The sequence below is a fragment of the Bufo bufo genome, chromosome 1 (genome assembly GCF_905171765.1).
Source record: "Bufo bufo chromosome 1, aBufBuf1.1, whole genome shotgun sequence".
NCBI classification, from domain to species: domain Eukaryota; kingdom Metazoa; phylum Chordata; class Amphibia; order Anura; family Bufonidae; genus Bufo; species Bufo bufo.
This window is the reverse complement of record NC_053389.1, coordinates 559,109,917-559,129,102: the sequence shown is the minus strand read 5'-3', so window position 1 is coordinate 559,129,102 and position 19,186 is coordinate 559,109,917. Positions and strand designations below refer to the sequence as shown.

Below are 19,186 nucleotides of genomic sequence, written 5' to 3'. Positions count from 1 at the left end.
CCAGCCCCTACTGAGGCAACATCACTAATCCAGTGGTTTTAGGCTGGAATATCCATTTCATATGAAAAAGTATGAAATGCTTTGCCCTGGGTATCAAGACCTCGTAGCCCACTCCTGTCTATTTTAGTAACTACTTGCATTCCCCATGTAGTAACAATTCTGGAGCATCTATTCGTATGACTATGTTGTGCCATTCATCTAGTATTCCTGCTAGAAGTATATGAATGAATTGCCAGCAGTCGGCAATAAAGGTTGAGGTAAGTGTCCCTGCACAGAATGACTGGACAATGTAAAAGGGACATCACCAACTGGTTAAAGGGGTGTTCCGGTTACCATAAATATAACTTATGTTTTAGACTAATTCATTATCAATAATTACCTAATATAATGTAAATTTCACATATTTACTGTTCACTAGTTATAAAAGTAGTTTTCTTCCTCTGCTACCCACTGTTTCCTCATAAATTACCATGGCATCGACCTCTAGTTCTGAGCCTTTGTTAGGTCGAGCATGCTCAGTGTGCTGCTATCAATTCTCTAGCTAAATGTCTTGTGAAACAAAGGGCGTGTCAGTGTGCTGGTGATTACTGAGCAGAGGGGGCGTGACCGGACTGTGTATCAGGCAGCCAATCAGTAAACATCAACACTAACAGCAGGAAAGCTAGGGATTGTGGGGATTGTAGTTTTGTGAGGGAAAATCAGGCGCCATGATACTCTGTGTGTTGCAGACTCACACAGGAGCTAGACAAATAGATTGCAAGGTAAAATGAAACTGGTTATATGTATAGGTATGGGTTCTGGTTGGGTCACAGCTTGCAGCCTTAAAGGGATTCTGTCTCCAAGTTTTGGGCTATAGAGCTGCGGACATACGCGGCTAGATCGCCGCTAGCTTTTATTGTGCTTAAAAAATGATATATATACCTTGTAGGGAGCCCAAGGGTCTGTATGAACCTTCCTGGTGCCCAGCCACGCCCCCCTGTGAAGGAGCCCAGCACCGCCTATGTCCTCCGAATCTCCTCCTTTCAGCACCAATAGATTGCCGTAATCTCACGATGCGCGAGGTCGCGCATGCGCAGTGCCGGTATAGTGTTCCTTCCCTGTGCTGGCATCAGCCTCAGGGAAAGAACTGCGCATGCGCGAGATTACGGCAATCTATCGTTGATGAAAGGAGGAGATTCGAGGGACGCAGGCGGTGCTGGGCTCCTTCACAGGGGGGGCGTGGCTGGGCTCCAGGAAGGTTAGTACAGCCCCTTGGACACATACAAGACTCATTTACATATATAAAAAATCTTTTTTTAAGCACAATAAAAGCACACAGCTTTATGGGACCAGTATATTGCAGACATGCTAGCGGCGATCTAGCCGTGCATGTCCGCAGCTCTATAACCGAAAACGAGGTGACAGAATCCCTTTAATGCAGTTTTTAAAAATTAGGTTACTTTACGGGAATACCCCTAACACCCAGTTGGACCTTCAGTGTACACTGCAGGCAATTCAATCATGAGCTTCTAGAAGGAATTCTACAGGAATGGCCCAACACAATTATAATAGATGCTCCAGAATGTTTACATCTTGGAGAATGCAATTCGTTACTAAATCAGAGATGTCCGGAGAGGCGGCAGGTCTTCTTTAAAGCGTCGCCGTTTCATAGCATGGGTTGGTACAAATGGACTGAACATTTGTCTAATAGAACATTTAGTAAAATGCTGTATATAAGGCAGTGGATTATACAGAGGTAAGACACCTACCTGCATATTCTGGGTAACAAATTGTTAGAGGACTTCTCTTGATTTTTTCTTCAAAGAGATCTTTTTTGTTTAGGAAAAGGATAATGGAGGTGTCTGTAAACCACTTGTTATTGCAGATGCTGTCAAATAATTTCATGCTCTCGTGCATTCGGTTCTAGAGAGCAGAACATGAAAATCAGAACGGCAATCTCCTTTTCATGCTGTGACATATAAGGCTATTTTCACACTAGCGTTACTTGCGGATCCGTCATGGATCTGCAAAAAACGCTTCCATTACAATAATACAACCGCATGCATCTGTCATGAACGGATCCGGTTGTATTATGTCCTCTATAGCCATGACGGATCCGTCTTGAACACCATTGAAAGTCAATGGGGGACGGATCAGTTTTCTATTGTGCCAGATTAAACGTATCCATCCCCATAGACTTACATTGTGTGTCAGGACGGATGCGTCTGGCTCAGTTTCGTCAGACTCCAGAGCGGAATAGAGACTGAACGGAGACAAACTGATGCATTCTGAGCGGATCCTTATCCATTCAGAATGCATTAGGGCAAAACTGATCCGTTTTGGACCGCTTGTGAGAGCCCTGAACGGATCTCGCAAACGGAAAGCCAAAACGCTAGTGTGAAAGTAGCCTAAGCTATAGAACTTTTACTTCACGCATAAGAGACTGTTAGCTAACGGATATTCACAGTTATGACTCTGGCAATGACCCTACTCCACATCTTGACCGATGAGTAATACAGTCATATGACCATACGCTCTGCCCTATTCGTCTTAATGGAGCTGAACTGCAATACCAGACACGACCCATAGAGGCGCTGTTTCTGGAAAAAGGCAAAAAAATCTTTTTTCTGTCACCTGGGACAGTCTCCACGATTTACATTACAATATACTAGTATTACTGCCCTGTGTCTTGTAATTTGGCTAGAAAACCGCTTTTATTAATATGCTAATTACCTCAATAAGGAGCCCAAGCGGCTGTCCCTCCGGCCGTTGGAGCCCAGCCGCGCCCATTATCTTGGAGCCCAGCACCGCCCCACTGCTAATTTATTCACTGCTCATCACCGACGTAATGTGTCTGTTGCGCCCGAAATCTCTCGCATTTCCGAGTCGAGCGAAGCTGGTGTATGTGCACTTCGTTCTGTGAGGCCGATGCCAGGACACCGCATGGCGATGAGCAGTGAATAAATTAGCAGTGGGGCGGTGCTGGGCTCCGAGATAATGGGAGATAATGGGTGCGGCTGGGCTCCAACTGCGGGAGGGACAGCCCCTTGGGCTTCTTATCGAGGTAATTAACATATGATTAAAAGCTATTTTCTAGACAAATGAAAAGACAAAGGGCAGTAATTCTAGTATATTTTAATATAAATCGTGGAGACTGATGTGGTGATGTTAACGGCTCAGTAAGTGAAACCCTTTAAATTCCACAAATCTCTGCAGGTTTGTAAGGGACTGCCCACCATCCCAGAGAACGTCATGGAAATAATAGCTCCTTGCATATTCCGATTCTTTCATCCTTGATCACGTTTGATGTTTCAAAACACATTAAATTCTATTACATGTCATTTTGAAGCCTATGATCTTAATGTGAAATAGCAGGTGTCTTCCAAGTCGCTGGGAAATCTAGTGATGTTACATAAGACCGATAGAAATATGGAGCTGCGAAGGAGCAAAATCACTCCTTTCAAATGAACCAGCTATGCCTTGTGGGGCACAGCAGCTAATTCCTTAGCAGAGGCTTACGTGTCCACTAGGCTCATGACATTCAGCATGAGGAACGAGGGACTGAAGCGTCAGCATACACCGAAAGTGAAAAGGTCACATAAAATCCCTATGACTACTACAACAGCGGATTCTCATTTTATAACTGAAGATCCGGTAAGAAGCCTTCAGAGTAAATAGCCTCTTTGCAGGTTGTCATGCGGAGTCGTATGCTCTAAACTGTGATTAACGTCCTCGTCACCAAAGTAATTCATACAAAAGGTCAGACGAGATGAGAAATACGCAGCTGGCAGTACTATCCACTGACCCAACCATACTGTTTAAGCTCTGCTCACAAGGCAGAAGACTTGACACTTATTCCGTGCCAAATCCGCTTGTATACTGCCTTCCCAATGAATGGGACAAGGATTCGCGGCACAAGAAATGGCAAATTTTGTGGTCAGCCTCAGATTTCTTCTGCTCATGTTCCAGATGGAAAACTCCACTCTTAGGCCCCTTTCACACGGGCGAGTATTCCGCGCGGATGCGATGCGTGAGGTGAACGCATTGAACCCGCACTGAATACCGACCCATTAATTTCTATGGGGCTGTTCAGATGAGCGGTGATTTTCACGCAACGCAGGCGTGAAAATCGCAGCATGCTCTATATTCTGCGTTTTTCACGCAACACAGGCCCCATAGAAATGAATGGGTTTGCGTGAAAATTGCAAGCATCCGCAAGCAAGTGTGGATGCGGTGCGATTTTCACGCACGATTGCTAGGAGACGATCGGGATGGAGACCCGATCATTATTATTTTCCCTTATAACATGGTTATAAAGGGAAAATAATAGCATTCTAAATACAGAATGCAAAGTAAAATAGGGCTGGAGGGGTTAAAAAAATAAAATAAAAAATTTTTACTCACCTTAGTCCACTTGATCGCGGCGTAGCCCGGCATCTCCTTGTGTCTCCTTTGTTGAATAGGACCTGTGGTGAGCATTGAATAGTTACAGGACCTTTGATGACGTCACTCCGGTCATCACATGGTACGTCACATGATCTTTTACCATGGTGATGGATCATGTGATGACCGGAGTGACGTCATCAAAGGTCCTGGAATGAATGCTCACCACAGGTCCTGTTCAGCACAGAAGGAGACAGACGAGATGCCGGCAGCGCCAGCAAGTGGATGAAGGCGAGTTAAATTATTTTTTATTATTTTTGTTCAAACCCCTCCAGCGCTGTTTTACTATGCATTCTGTATTCAGAATGCTATTATTTTCCCTTATAACCATGTTATAAGGGAAAATAATACAATCTACAGAACACCGATCCCAAGCCCGAACTTCTGTGAAGAAGTTTGGGTACCAAACATGCGCGATTTTTCTCACGCGAGTGCAAAACGCATTACAATGTTTTGCACTCGCGCGGAAAAATCGCGGGTGTTCCCGCAACGCACCCGCACATTTTCCCGCAACGCCCGTGTGAAAGGGGCCTTAGACATTCAATTCCCCACAAGATTAGTGAGCCTCGGACTCTCAGTAGTCCTAATACTTTAGGTCGCTACGTCACAATCGTGAACCATGGGTGACGTCACACACTCACTCAGCCACTTCTGTGAAGGCCTGCACTTTCTACTCACCATTTACATACAGTTGCAAGAAAAAGTATGTGAACCCTTTGGAATGATATGGATTTCTGCACAAATTGGTCATAAAATGTGATCTGATCTTCATCTAAGTCACAGCAATAGACAATCACAGTCTGCTTAAACTAATAACACAAAGAATTAAATGTTACCATGTTTTTATTGAACACACCATGTAAAAATTCACAGTGCAGGTGGAAAAAGTATGTGAACCCTTGGATTTAATAACTGGTTGAACCTCCTTTGGAAGCAATAACTTCAACCAAACGTTTCCTGTTGTTGCAGATCAGACGTGCACAACGGTCAGGAGTAATTCTTGACCATTCCTCTTTACAGAACTGTTTCAGTTCAGCAATATTCTTGGGATGTCTGGTGTGAATCGCTTTCTTGAGGTCATGCCACAGCATCTCAATCGGGTTGAGGTCAGGACTCTGACTGGGCCACTCCAGAAGGCGTATTTTCTTCTGTTTAAGCCATTCTGTTGTTGATTTACTTCTATGCTTTGGGTCGTTGTCCTGTTGCAGCACCCATCTTCTGTTGAGCTTCAGCTGGTGGACAGATGGCCTTAAGTTCTCCTGCAAAATGTCTTGATAAACTTGGGAATACATTTTTCCTTCGATGATAGCAATCCGTCTAGGGCCTGACGCAGCAAAGCAGCCCCAAACCATGATGCCCCAACCGCCATACTTCACAGTTGGGATGAGGTTTTGATGTTGGTGTGCTGTGCCTCTTTTTCTCCACACATAGTGTTGCGTGTTTCTTCCAAACAACTCAACTTTGGTTTCATCTGTCCACAGAATATTTTGCCAGTACTGCTGTGGAACATCCAGGTGCTCTTGTGCAAACTGTAAACGTGTAGCAATGTTTTTTTTGGACAGCAGTGGCTTCCTCTGTGGTATCCTCCCATGAAATCCATTCTTGTTTAGTGTTTTACGTATCGTAGATTCGCTAACAGGGATGTTAGCATATGCCAGAGACTTTTTTAAGTCTTTAGCTGACACTCTAGGATTCTTCTTCACCTCATTGAGCAGTCTGCGCTGTGCTCTTGCAGTCATCTTTTCAGGACGACCACTACTAGGGAGAGTAGCAGCAGTGATGAACTTTCTCCATTTATAGACAATTTGTCTTACCGTGGACTGATGAACAGCAAGGCTTTTGGAGATACTTTTATAACCCTTTCCAGCTTTATACAAGTCAACATTTCTTAATCGTAGGTCTTCTGAGCGCTCTTTTGTGCGAGGCATCATTCACATCAGGCAATGCTTCTTGTGAAAAGCAAACCCAAAACTGGTGTGTGTTTTTTATAGGGCAGGGCAGCTGTAACCCACACCTCCAATCTCATCTCATTGATTGGACTCCAGTTGGCTGACACCTCACTCCAATTAGCTCTTGGAGATGTCATTAGTCTAGGGGTTCACATTCTTTTTCCACCTGCACTGTGAATGTTTACATGGTGTGTTCAATAAAAACATGGTAACATTTAATTCTTTGTGTGTTATTAGTTTAAGCCGACTGTGATTGTCTATTGTTTCGACTTAGATGACGATCAGATCACATTTTATGACCAATTTGTGCAGAAATCTATATCATTAAAAAAGGGTTCACATACTTTTTTTTGCAACTGTATATGTATATACTGTAGGAACCCATGTCTGCTGATCAGCGAGGGTCCTTCTGGTGGGACCCACATGGATGAGACCATTTATCCCATGGTTCCAAAGGCATACCAACTACAGGACTCTCAAACTGCAGTCTATAAATGCACAGGTACATAGGAAGTACATAGGGCAGCAGAGACACCTCAGCTTCAGCACTATAATGGTATAGTATCATTGCAGTTAACTTTCATTTTTCCATTTTGACTTATTTTAAAACTGGTTGCTCAATAAAGAACAGAGATTACAGTGAAATGGTAAATTATAAAGACCTGAAGGTGTTTAATAACTTAGTATAAGCCATAAAAGCCGGAGCAGATTTCTGTTCATGCAGATAGCATCGTCTGCCCTTTTTAACCTTCAGTACTTACCATCTCTTCATCTTCAGCTAGAACCAAATCGTAATCGCTCAGTGCCACACAGAAAATGATGGCAGTAACTCCCTCAAAGCAATGAATCCACTTTTTTCTTTCAGATCTTTGACCGCCGACATCAAACATCCTGAAAAGAACGCAAGGAGAAAATGATCAGCACAGTCACCGCTAAATGTGCTGATGAATCGCGGAAAAACAAAATGATTTCTATCAACCTTTGCCAGAAACACATGACTATTTTCAAACATCTATGTGATTAACGGGCAGCATTTTACACTACAGACTAGATCTTTGAAGTGGACATGTCAGTGTAAGTGCCCGATCAAATTAAAACTGGTCAATGTTATCTGAGTTGTTTGCATTCTAAGGCTACCTTAACTTTGGCGTTTTTGCGGGATCCGTCACGGATCAGCAAAAATGCTTCCGCGATGACAACACAACCGGCTGCATCCGTTCTGAACAATCAGTTGTATTATCTCTAAAATAGCCATGACGGATCCGTCTCTAAAAGCATTGTAAGTCAATCAGGGACAGATCCGTTTTCTTTTGTGTCACAGACAACGGATCTGTCACCATTGACTTACATTGTGTGTTATGATGGATCTGTCTTGCTCCGCATCCCAGGACGCACTCAGAAACGCTGCTCGACAATGAATGGGGACAAAACTGAAGCGTTTCCTCCGCTATTGAGACCTTATGACAGATCTCAATAGCGAAAAAGGGAAAACGCAGGTGTGAAAGTAGCCTAAAAGGTAGTCATAGACATAAGACAAATGGTGACAGAACCTGCCGACTTTTCCAGCACCAGCCAACCATATAATGTTGATGTGGGCCTTCCGACTATCATATCTTTTTAGCGTTAACCAATATTTTTTGTTTGGAAAGGTGGCAACCCTACTAGCACCCCTGCTCAGGACCTCTATAGGCCCACTCACTGCAGTAAGCCCAGCCTCAGTAAGCCTCATCAGGACTCACTTTATAAAAAATAATAATATCTTATCGCAATATTCTGTCTCTTCTTTTTATAGTTATGTCTACGGAGATGTGTGGGAGCTTATTTTTTGCAGCACAATCTGTTTTTGACAATACCATTTTGGGGGTGAATGATAATCACTTTTTATTCAATTTTCTTGGGAGATAAAGTGATGAATAAACTGCCTTATTAATTTTTTTTGTTACGCCATTCACCATTACTTTTTGTTAGGTCCCCAATCATCAGATTGCAACTTATACAGAATAATGGAAATTTCTCCATTAGTCTGTATAGAAATCACTGTATCACAGTTCAGCGCTGCCATCTAGTGGCCTGAACTGGGATTTAACAATGAGACTGAAAGGGAACCTGTCATATTCCGTAATATGTTCTGACATAAAACCAAATGTACCTTAAGAAGGGAACCTGTCACCGGGATTTTGGGTATAGAGCTGAGGACATGGGTTGCTAGATGGCCGCTAGCACATCCGCAATACCCAGTCCCCATAGCTCTGTGTGCTTTTATTGTGTAAAAAAAACGATTTGATACGTATGCAAATTAACCTGAGATGAGTCCTGTCCCTGACTCATCTCACATACAGGACTCATCTCAGGTTAATTTGCATACGTATCAAATCGTTTTTTTCCCACAATAAAAGCACACAGAGCTATGGGGACTGGGTATTGCGGATGTGCTAGCTGCCATCTAGCAACCCATGTCCTCAGCTCTATACACAAAATCCCGGTGACAGGTTCCCTTTAATGCTCGTTTACCCTGATAGTTCCCAGCGATCAATCCATAATCTTCTCAGGACTAACCTGTCCTATTTTATCGCCATATAATGCTTTCCCGCCGTTATGCTCATTAGCATACATTATTCCTTCCCCTCACACCATCATAGCCTATTTTCCTCCCCCTAGACTTTGATTGACAGCCAATTTCTGCCCTCACTGCTTGTAATCTCGTCCGAAATAGCACATATGCGCACTTGCCCTTTTTATGAAAGACCAATCAGCTTGCTTAGTGTATGTCCCCTCCCCCTCAAGCCACTACGTGCAGAAGTAAATAAGGAGTGCGCATTACGGAGGGAACTACGTACATCACGTGGTAATGTTGCGATACTTGCGTGCATGCGCAATATTTTATCTATAGGGGTGTTTCTTAGGCGGAGCTGAGGCGCTTGACTCGGAGAAAATATGACTTCTCTGGTCAAGCATGTAAGATATGACTCTTTTCTGCTAATTAGCATAAAGGGTGGGAAAGCGTTATAGGGCGATAAAATAGGACAGGTTAGTCCTGAGAAGATTATGGATCGAATGCTGGGAACTATCAGGGTAACAAGCATTAAGGTACATTTGGTTTTATATGTCAGAACATGGCGACAGGTTCCCTGGAAAGCCTAGTACAGGCTATGGCTCATTTTTAGAACAGGGTGCTTTCCCCAATCTCTGCTGGGGAAAAGCACGCCTGAAGAGGAAGCCCATGCTTCCGGTTTTTAACACTCTTAGGGTCCATTCAAACGCCTGTGTGTGTTTTGCGGATCCATGGATCCGCAAAACACGGACATCGGCGAAATCTGTGAGGGAGGGCCGGAATGGACATCATATAAATGTGGTGTTAGTACATTATTACAAGATTTGGGGCCCCACTTTTGATTTTGCCCAGGGCAACATTTTTGTCTAAAGCCGGCCCTGCTGAGTAGAAATGGCAGAACTGACATACAGATGTGGATAAGCACAGTACTAATTCCCCTAAAATTATGTATCAATCTGCTCAGTTCTGCCTGCTCTATATCATGCTGTTCAATGTGACAGGTTCCCTATAAAAATACCGCTACAAGGTCATGTGCCGCTTGGGGACACATAACCGCTGAGGTCAGTCATTGGTTGCAGCGGTGATAGAATGGGAACAGAAGTTCAGTGAGGGAGCCGGAACAGCGGCAGACAACGGAGATACATTCCACTGGGTGAGTACAGATAATGATGGTCCTCCTCACCAGGGCTCATTTAGGACAGATCCTCTTATTACAGAACAGTTTATGCACTGATAACAGGTCCACTTCAAAAGGGAAGATTTGATTTAATCCTAAAGGATCAACGTGAGGACTATGGCTAAAATGAACAACCTAAAAGCAGGAATTAAACCATTGAAACCAAACATACTTTCATACTGGAGATTAGTCTGAGAAAGAAAGAAACAATAGAAACCAATCATTAATAGACAGCAAATGTGCAGAAATTATAGAAATAAATTAAATATAAACTATGGCTTCCATAACACAAGAACTGCATTTATGGTAAAATTTGCAACAGAACGGGGGAGATTTATCACACTGGTGTAAAGTAGAACTGACTTAGTTGCCCATAGCAACCAATCAGATTCCACCTTTCTTTTTCCAAAAGAGTTGTCAAAAATGAAAGGTGGAATCTGATTGGTTGCTATGGACAACTAAGCCAGTTCTACTTTACACCAGTTTGATAAATGACCCCCAATATGTCAAAGCCAAACAGATTTTTTTTTTTCTGTTGTGTGAGCAATTCCCCCCCCCAGTTGCATGCAGTAAGAGGAGAGCATGTAACTCAGGCCATATAGAGACAGATGTAGAGTAGAACTGACTTAGTTGCCAATAGCAACCAATCAGATTCCACCTTTCATTTATCACAGCTTTCTTGGAAAATGAACGGTGGAATCTGATTTGTTGCTATGGGCAACTAGGCCAGTTCTACTTTACACCAGTTTTATAAATCTCCCCCATAGTCTAAGCACAGCACAAAAGGAATTGTGCCTACCCAACACTGGGTTTAAACTCCATAATACAGTGTCCTTTTCACAAGTAACCTTGGTTCAAGAGAACTTGTCCCCTCTGCTGACATCTGTATTCCACAGGTAATCTAAATGCGAGCGCGCCTTATCTCCCTATGCTGTGCCGCTTCTCTATTACTCCTAAAAAGTTTTAAAATAAAGGTCCAGCTGGGCGTTACCAGCTGGGAGTGTGATACCGGCAACGCTGATAGTATAAATGTCAGACGGTGCAGGAACACACCCACAACTGGTAACACCCAGCTGGACCTTTATTGCAGCCTACTGGCACGTCATTTATAGCTTCTAGCTGGAATAAAAAGGAAATGGCACAACATAATCATAAGAATAGATGCTCCAGAATTATTATTACATGGGGAATGCAAGTAGACACCAAAACAGACAAGTCAGGAGAGATGACAGGTCCTCTTTAAAGGGATTCTGTCATGAGATTTTAGCCCTATAAGCTAAACATATGCCCATGTCCGTACTAATAACATGAATCCTAAACTGGCCTTATTAAACCTGCTTGTGGCTTTATTAGCCCAAAAATACAGGTTTTTATAACCGGTCAATCGCCTACCTAAGGTGCCCAAGGGGACGTCCGTTAATACAGGGTGCCCGGGGCCTTCTTCCCAGTCTTAATTGCCGCCCTCCCTGTCTACATTGCCGCCTCCGCCAGATCCGGCGCCTGCGCATTATGCTCAGCCTGATGCGCCGCAGACTCCTGGCAGCGGCTTCGTTGAGCGAAGTGCGCATGTGCACCAGGCCGGGTGCATGCGCACTTCGCTCAACGAAGCCGCTGCCAGGAGTCCACGGCGCATCAGGCTGAGCATAGTGCGCAGGCGCCGGATCTGGTGGAGGCGGCGCTGAGGTGAGGAAGGCGGCACTGTAGACAGGGGGGGAGGCAATTAAGACTGGGAAGAAGGCGCTGGGCACCAGATGGCCGGGCACCCTGTATTAACTGACGTCCCCTTGGGCACCTTAGGTAGGCGATTGACCGGTTATAAAAAAACATTTTTTTTGGGCTAATAGAGCCACAAGCAGGTTTAATAAGGCCAGTTTAGGATTCATGTTATTAGTATGGACATGGGCATATGTTTAGCTTATAGGGCTAACATCTCATGACAGAATCCCTTTAAATGAACAATAAATTTAGAATTTTAAAAAATAGCGTTGCCCTCACAGTCAGTAACACTTTCTGTATGAGCCTGACACAAGCAGTCTTGAAGAAACCCTGCTGATCCGCGCCATATTCAGCTGAAGGTGGGAGACAATCTACCGGCTGACAGAGCAGAGGGGGAGGCTGCTGCCAGCTGTCTTACAGCCAGACACAGGACAGTGATAACCTCCTGAGAGACACAGATTTCATTGCGATATGAAACAGAACAGAACAGAACCAAAGGAAAGAAGAAGATGAATTAAGGCAACTTATCACCTATCCACAGGATAGGAACTGCACTGATCAAGAGAACAGAGGGGGTTCATGTTTGAACGGAGAGATGGCGCTACAATAAAAGTCTACAGAATTTTCGGAGACCGCTGAGTGCTGTACGCTGCTCTCTGACAGTCCCATAGGCATTAAATGGGATGCAGTGCGGATGCTCCCTTCCTCTCCATCTAAATAAGGGACGGGGAACTTCTGTTCTTGTGATCAGTGCAGGTCCAAGCAGTTGAATCTCCACATTCTGACACTGATCACTTAGGGCTCCTGCACACAGTCGTGGACCGCAGATAACACGGGCACTGACCGTGGGGCAGCTGCCTGCGGATCGCAGACCCATTCACTTAAATGGGGTCCGCAACCCGCACATAAAAAAAAGTAGTGCATGCACGGTGTGGAGGCACGGACAGAAAACCCACAGAAGCATCTGTAGTGCTTCCGTGTGCATGAGCCCTAATCTTATAGGTCAAACTGTCATTCTGGGACACCCCTTAACTTCACTGGTTGTGGGTACTAAACACCATTATTACTATGCATAAGGCTACATTCGGCAAGAAGCTCATCACAACAGCACTGAAGCAAAAAATATATACAAAAAAAAAAAAACACAAGTTACAGGAAATAATAATCAACAGCAAAAATGCCACATGTGAAGACGGCCTAAGGAAGGTTATACTTTATCAGGAGTCAACAACCTCCAGCACTCGTAAAACTACAACTTCCAGCATGCACACTTGCTCCCACAGACGTTAATGGAGCATGCTAGGAGTTGTAGTCTCACAAAGGTGGCTAACCCCCGATGGTTACGAACAGATACCTCTTCTGAAGCCTACAAGCTAAGGCAGGTTTAATAACAAATCAGCAATTCAGCAGCGAAAGAGAACTCCTTGCATCTCCTATTGGGATATTCTCTAGAGACCCATCTACAGCGTGGAATATGCATTTGGACTAATCGAAATATATTTTTAGTAAGCAATTTGACTCGAGCAATTCTGGCTGTAATCCTCCACACAGATTACAGCTTGCTGTGCTTCTTAATGCAGATTTTACTTTCCTGCCGGCCTTTCAAAAAGCCCTTTGTCCTGCTCTTCCTCCAAAGTTGTACACACTTCATTGGAATTAAAACCACAATAGTTAAAGCCTAAAAAAACAAAAACACTACTGTGGTTTTAATTCCAATAAAGTGTGTACAACATTGGAGGAAGAGCAGGACAAAGGGCTTTCTATCTACTGAACCCTGCTCTGCATATTCTCCAACTTTGGATCGTGTTCTGTTCCGTTGCAGTGCGGTGCCCGGGTCCAGCTGGCAAGCCTCTCACCTCATGCTAATGGACATCCATGACTAATTACACCACCAGTAGCGGAGCATTTTTTCACCCTGATCCAATTCTGTCTCTCTTGGGTATCACCCTATATGTGCGCCCCTTCAGTATTTCTCCTAGTTTTACTGGCTTCTTCCACACCCAGTCACCTGGGTGCATGACCGTGTGGTGCACATATAGTTAAATCCATTCAATACTGTATCTCTCTTACTATATTATAGGATCTCAAAAGCGGAAGAAAACACTTCAGTTTTGTCCCTATTCATTGTCAATGGGGACAAAACTGAATGAAACGGAGTGCACCAGAATGCCTCCCGTTTTGTTTGGTTGCGCTCCCATTGCAGACAAAACGCTGCAAGCAGGATTTTTCTGTCCGTGATGTGGTGCGGAGCAAGACGGACCCGTCCTGACACACAATGTAAGTCAATGGAGATGGATCCGTTCTCTCTGACACAATAGAAAGGGATCCGTCATGGCTATAGAAGACTGAAATCTCTGCGCACACAATGGCCATTCTGCTCCACTTCAAGTAACACCCTACAAAAATAGCACTAGATACGTGGGGGACACAAGGCTGCAAGTCGGTGTCTAATTTAAGGAAAATGGACCATCTACATTGAGGGAACACCTACAATGATCATTATACCTGGATCTGTGTGTGAAAATGAAGAGGTCTCTGCAGGGATCAGAGCTCAGGGGCAGAATTTTAGTCAAAACCTGCATAAGGTGGGTGGGTGAAAGGGGAATGAGATAAAATTATAAATAACGCAGTGCCCACCTGGTAAATCCCCCTGCCGCTCCAGCACCACTGCTACGACACTCTTGCTTACTCGGCTGCAGTGAGGACGTCATGTTGACAACACATTACATCCTCAAGGCAGAAGAGCAAACAAAGCTCAGGGAGATTTACCAGGCGAGGACTGCATCTCATCATTTTATCCCACCCCACCTTCCAGATTTAAGAATTATATGCATTCACACTGGCATATTACAGATACATATTAATTCTGTTTTTGTAAAAAGTTGCAGATGCATTTTTGCAGCATCTTCCAATGGACCTTTATGGGTACCATTTCATATAGAAGTCAATTGGCTGAATTTAAAGAAAGATACAATAAATAACAATCAGCAGAAAATCTGATGAAATGATACGCAATGTGCATCTGTATTTTGATTCACAAGTATGAATGAGCCTTTAATGTGGGGACTGGACAACGCAGCTGTTGTGGTGGCATGTGAATAAGCCTGCTGAATGCAGTGACCCAGGTTCTACAAGGTGGTTATTCAGGCTGCTGTCTCAGGGGCTTGCCCAGCACAACCTGTGAAAGAACGTCCTCACATAGGAGACGGATCATCTGGATATTACTGGAAACGAAGAAATAGAGGACATATAAAGTCTGCACTTTGGGAAGATCATCCACAATAAGGTGGACACCACCAAGGTTCCATTGTTTGCTGAAATATACTTCTAGGAAATGCCGTAGCATTCTGTACATTCTTAAAATGAATCTGTTAAAGGGCAGTGTATCATTGACACGGTCCATGTGCAAGAATACAGTGGATAGTTACGACCCCCCCATATATCCCTCCCACCAGTGACCATTTGGCTGTCCATGTCAATATGTACACACAGCAGCCATCAATCACTGGGCATGGGAAGCAAGGCAGAAAATGAATACACCTCATAACGCTCAGTTCCCAATTTTTTTACTTACTTTTTTTGTGCTTTTTGGGCTACTAGTTGAGTGGATCTGTCCTCATACTATGCTTTTGATAAATCTAACTAGTGCTGCGACACCTTCATTCTGGGGATTGCAGTTGATTCAGAAGATAACAGATGACATATCCTATAGAAAATCCCTTTAAAGGGTTTCTGTCACCCCATTAAACCGTTTTTTTTTCTTTTCTTTACTAATAATCCCTATAGTGCGATCTCATGATACATAAGCAAAGTAATCATTTTGGTTCAGTAGAATTTGCTAAAAATCGATTTTTAAAATATGCTAATTACCTTGCTACCAGCAAGTAGGGCGTCTACTTGCTGGTAGCAGCCGCATCCTCCGATGGTAATGACGCCCCCTCGGCATGCTGATTGACAGGGCCAGGGAAGAGAATCGTTCTCTGCTGGCGCTGTTAGAATTTGAAATCTCGCGCCTGCGCCGTACCTGTCTTCAATCGGCGCAGGCGCACTGAGAGGCGGCCGCTCTCTCGACCGCTCCATCCTCAATGCGCCTGCGTCGATGACGTCATCAAGTGATTGCCACAGGCATATACTGTCCAGATACCACTGGTATTGTTTCACATTTTACATTGTTAAAGGGGTATTCCCATCACATGTATGGCATACGCCCCCATCTGGGTATATGCACAGGATATGGCATATATGTCTAAGGCTACTTTCACAGTAGCGTTTTTTCTGGATCCGTCATGGTCCAGCAAAAACGATTTTGTTACTGATAATACAACCATCACATCCGTTATGAACGTATCCGGTTGTGTTATCTTTAACATACCCAAGACGGATCCGTCATGAGCTCTATTGAAAGTCAATGGGGGACGGATCCGTTTTCTATTGTGTCAGAGAAAACTGATCCGTCCCCATTGACTTGTATTGTGGGTCATGACTGATCTGTCTTGCTCCGCATCCCAGTACGGAAAGCAAACCGCAGCATGCTGCGGTTTATTCTCCTGTATGAGAACGGAACAGAATGCATTTTGGAGCATTCCGTTCTGTTCAGTTACGTTTTGTCCCCATTGACAATGGATGGGGACAAAACTGAAGATTTTTTTTCCAGTATTGAGACCCTATGATGGATATCAATACCGCAAAATAGAAACGGTAGTGTGAAATTAGCCTAAGTGATGCAAGTCCCACCTCTGGGACTTGCACAAATCTCCAGAACGCTACTGCAACATCACCCCCAGAAGCATTGGGGCAGACAATGAAGGGTAGCTGAACACATTCGGGTCTCTCTCCATTTACCGGAGACTCACAGAGACAGACAAGTGTACTGCTTTGTTATCCCCGATTGAAGTGAAGGGAGAAAGCCACACATGTGCAGCCACCTCTTCATTCACTACCTACCTGTCTGACCAGCAACTGTTTTACCAGGTGGGTTGGGGGATCCTCATTCTAAGAAATAGGTGTGGGACCCGCATCCATCAGACATTTATGGTATATGCTGTGAATATGCCATAAACGTGCAAGTTGAGAACACCCCTTACAGAGATAAAAATGCATACTCTAGCAGATTGAAGTGTATCATAAGAATAAAGAAATTGTAAAGTGATAGTAAATCTTTTCTCTATAGAATAAAAAAAAAAGATACATTCTTACTTAAAATGAAGATCTTTAAAAGTAAAATGTGTTTCCACTATGCCAGTGGTCTTCACTCTGGTCCTGAGAACGTCCTGCTGCGTAGGAATGTAACTGTTCTGAGCTATCCTGTCCAAGTCGTTGAGGTAACTGTAAGCAAAAGAAGAAAAACTAAATTCAAACAAACAATCTCAACAGGGGCATACTACTCATCATACCCAATGAGGTATAAATGTCATAGTCCTGGCCTGTATCAATGAGACATTCTCAACCGGTGCACCACAAGTGAGCAAGATTTAGATATCTTATTATACTCTTCCACTGACATACAGACCTTAGTACATTGGTAAAGAAAGCCTTGATTCTCAGTCTCTGTTATCCATTATCAAGTTCCTAAAAACAAAATGTACGTGGAAAAGGTTTTCTTTAGATCAAAAGTTTAGTGTGAAATTCACTGCTAGACCAGGCATAATGCTTCATTCTGGAGAAAAAGTACTTTTAATCGATATCTAAATGAGCAGTTAAGTGCACTGAGGGTGGTCTCTAGCCACTCTGTGCACCCGTGCTTCCTCTGCCTGCCCATCCCTCTCATGCTTGATTGACAGGGCCAAGTGAGAAGTTTGCATATCCACCCAGTACTGAAATTGCAGGAATAGTCATGGAATTATGGAAGTCACACGATCGATAGAAACTTTAATGATAGTCAAATAATAAAAAAAAATTAAATAATTTTCACAACATCTTCATTTATTCAGTAACTAGTATGAGCGCCACGTGGAAAAATACACACCTTGGCATGCTATCAATTTATTAACTGTTGTCTGAGGAAACGTTCTGCCACGCTGAATCCAATGACATCCCAGATGTGCTTAATGAGGGACAAGTCCGAAGATGCTGCAGGCTGTGGTGGCACATTTAGGCCATGCAGGCTGTTCACAGAAGCACGAGTAACATGCAGCCTGGTGTTGTCCTGAAAAACAGCTCCTAGGACATTTTGGAGAAGCTGCACCACTAGTTCCACAACCAAATCAATGTAAAGCCCAGCTGTTCGTGTACCTAAAATGAAGACTAGAGGGGCCACATTATGCCACCCCAAACCATAACTACGGGAGTAGGACAGGTGAGATGTCCCCTTGTGAAAAGGCCTCTTCATGGTGTCGTTCATATGGTCTCCAGACCAATCTTTGGCTATCGCCGTTTCTGAGACAAAAAGGAGACTTTTGTATTACTTACCAGTAAAGTCTCTTTCTCGCTCTTCCTTGGGGGACACAGGAAACCATGGTATAGCTCTGCTCCCTAGGAGGCGTGACACTAAGTGAAAGCTGTAAGCCCCTCCTCCATCAGCTATACCCTTCAGCCTGGAGAAGAGACTGCCAGTTGCGTGTCCAAGTAGTGAAAGATAACCACCAACCGGAAAAAGAACCGTCAAGCCCCAACGGGGGCAACCAAGCCGGAACCACAACTGTAAACCCAAATGAAGGGCGGGTGCTGTGTCCCCCAAGGAAGAGCGAGAAAGAGACTTTACTGGTAAGTAATACAAAAGTCTCCTTTTCTCGCCCATATTCCTTGGGGGACACAGGAAACCATGGGACGTTCCAGAGCAGTCCCAGAAGGGAGGGACCAGAACAAACTAGACCAACACCGGAGGCATCAATCAACTGCCGCCTGCAACACCAGACGGCCTAAAGCAGCGTCAGCCGACGCATGAGTATGCACCCTGTAGAACTTGGTGAAGGTGTGCAAGGAGGACCAAGTGGCCGCCTTGCAAATCTGCTCCGTAGAAGCCCGATTTCTCTGAGCCCAGGAAGCCCCGACCGCTCTAGTGGAATGAGCGGTAACACCGAGGGGCGGAACCTTGCCCTTGGCGAGATAAGCCTCAGTAACAGCCATCTTGACAAAACGGGCGATAGCAACTTTGGATGCCGCCAACCCTCTGCGCGACCCCTCCGGAACCACAAAGAGCGAGTCAGTACGCCTGAAAGAGCTGGTTACCTCCAGGTAAACCTTGAGCGCCCTGACAACGTCCAGGCGATGAAGTTCCCTCTCCCTAGGGTGGGAAGGGGAAGGACACAAAGAGGGGAGAACGATGTCCTCGTTCAGATGAAAGGCGGAGACCACCTTAGGAAGGAAGGAAGGGACCGGACGAAGAACTACCTTGTCCTGGTGGAACACTAGGAAAGGTTCCAGACAGGAGAG

At 44.3% G+C, this 19,186-nt stretch overlaps 1 protein-coding gene across 1 annotated transcript in view; it reads right to left on the bottom strand.

The window, feature by feature from the left end:
- GNAI1 (G protein subunit alpha i1) overlaps positions 1-19,186 on the bottom strand; it is an 80,829-nt gene that overhangs the window by 3,205 nt on the left and 58,438 nt on the right. The window contains exons 5-7 of the mRNA XM_040413100.1: positions 17,012-17,140; positions 7,133-7,262; positions 1,749-1,902 (exon numbers count right to left, since the gene is read on the bottom strand). Of these exons, the coding sequence (XP_040269034.1) occupies positions 1,749-1,902; positions 7,133-7,262; positions 17,012-17,140 (413 nt within the window). The remainder of the gene's footprint in view (positions 1-1,748; positions 1,903-7,132; positions 7,263-17,011; positions 17,141-19,186) is intronic.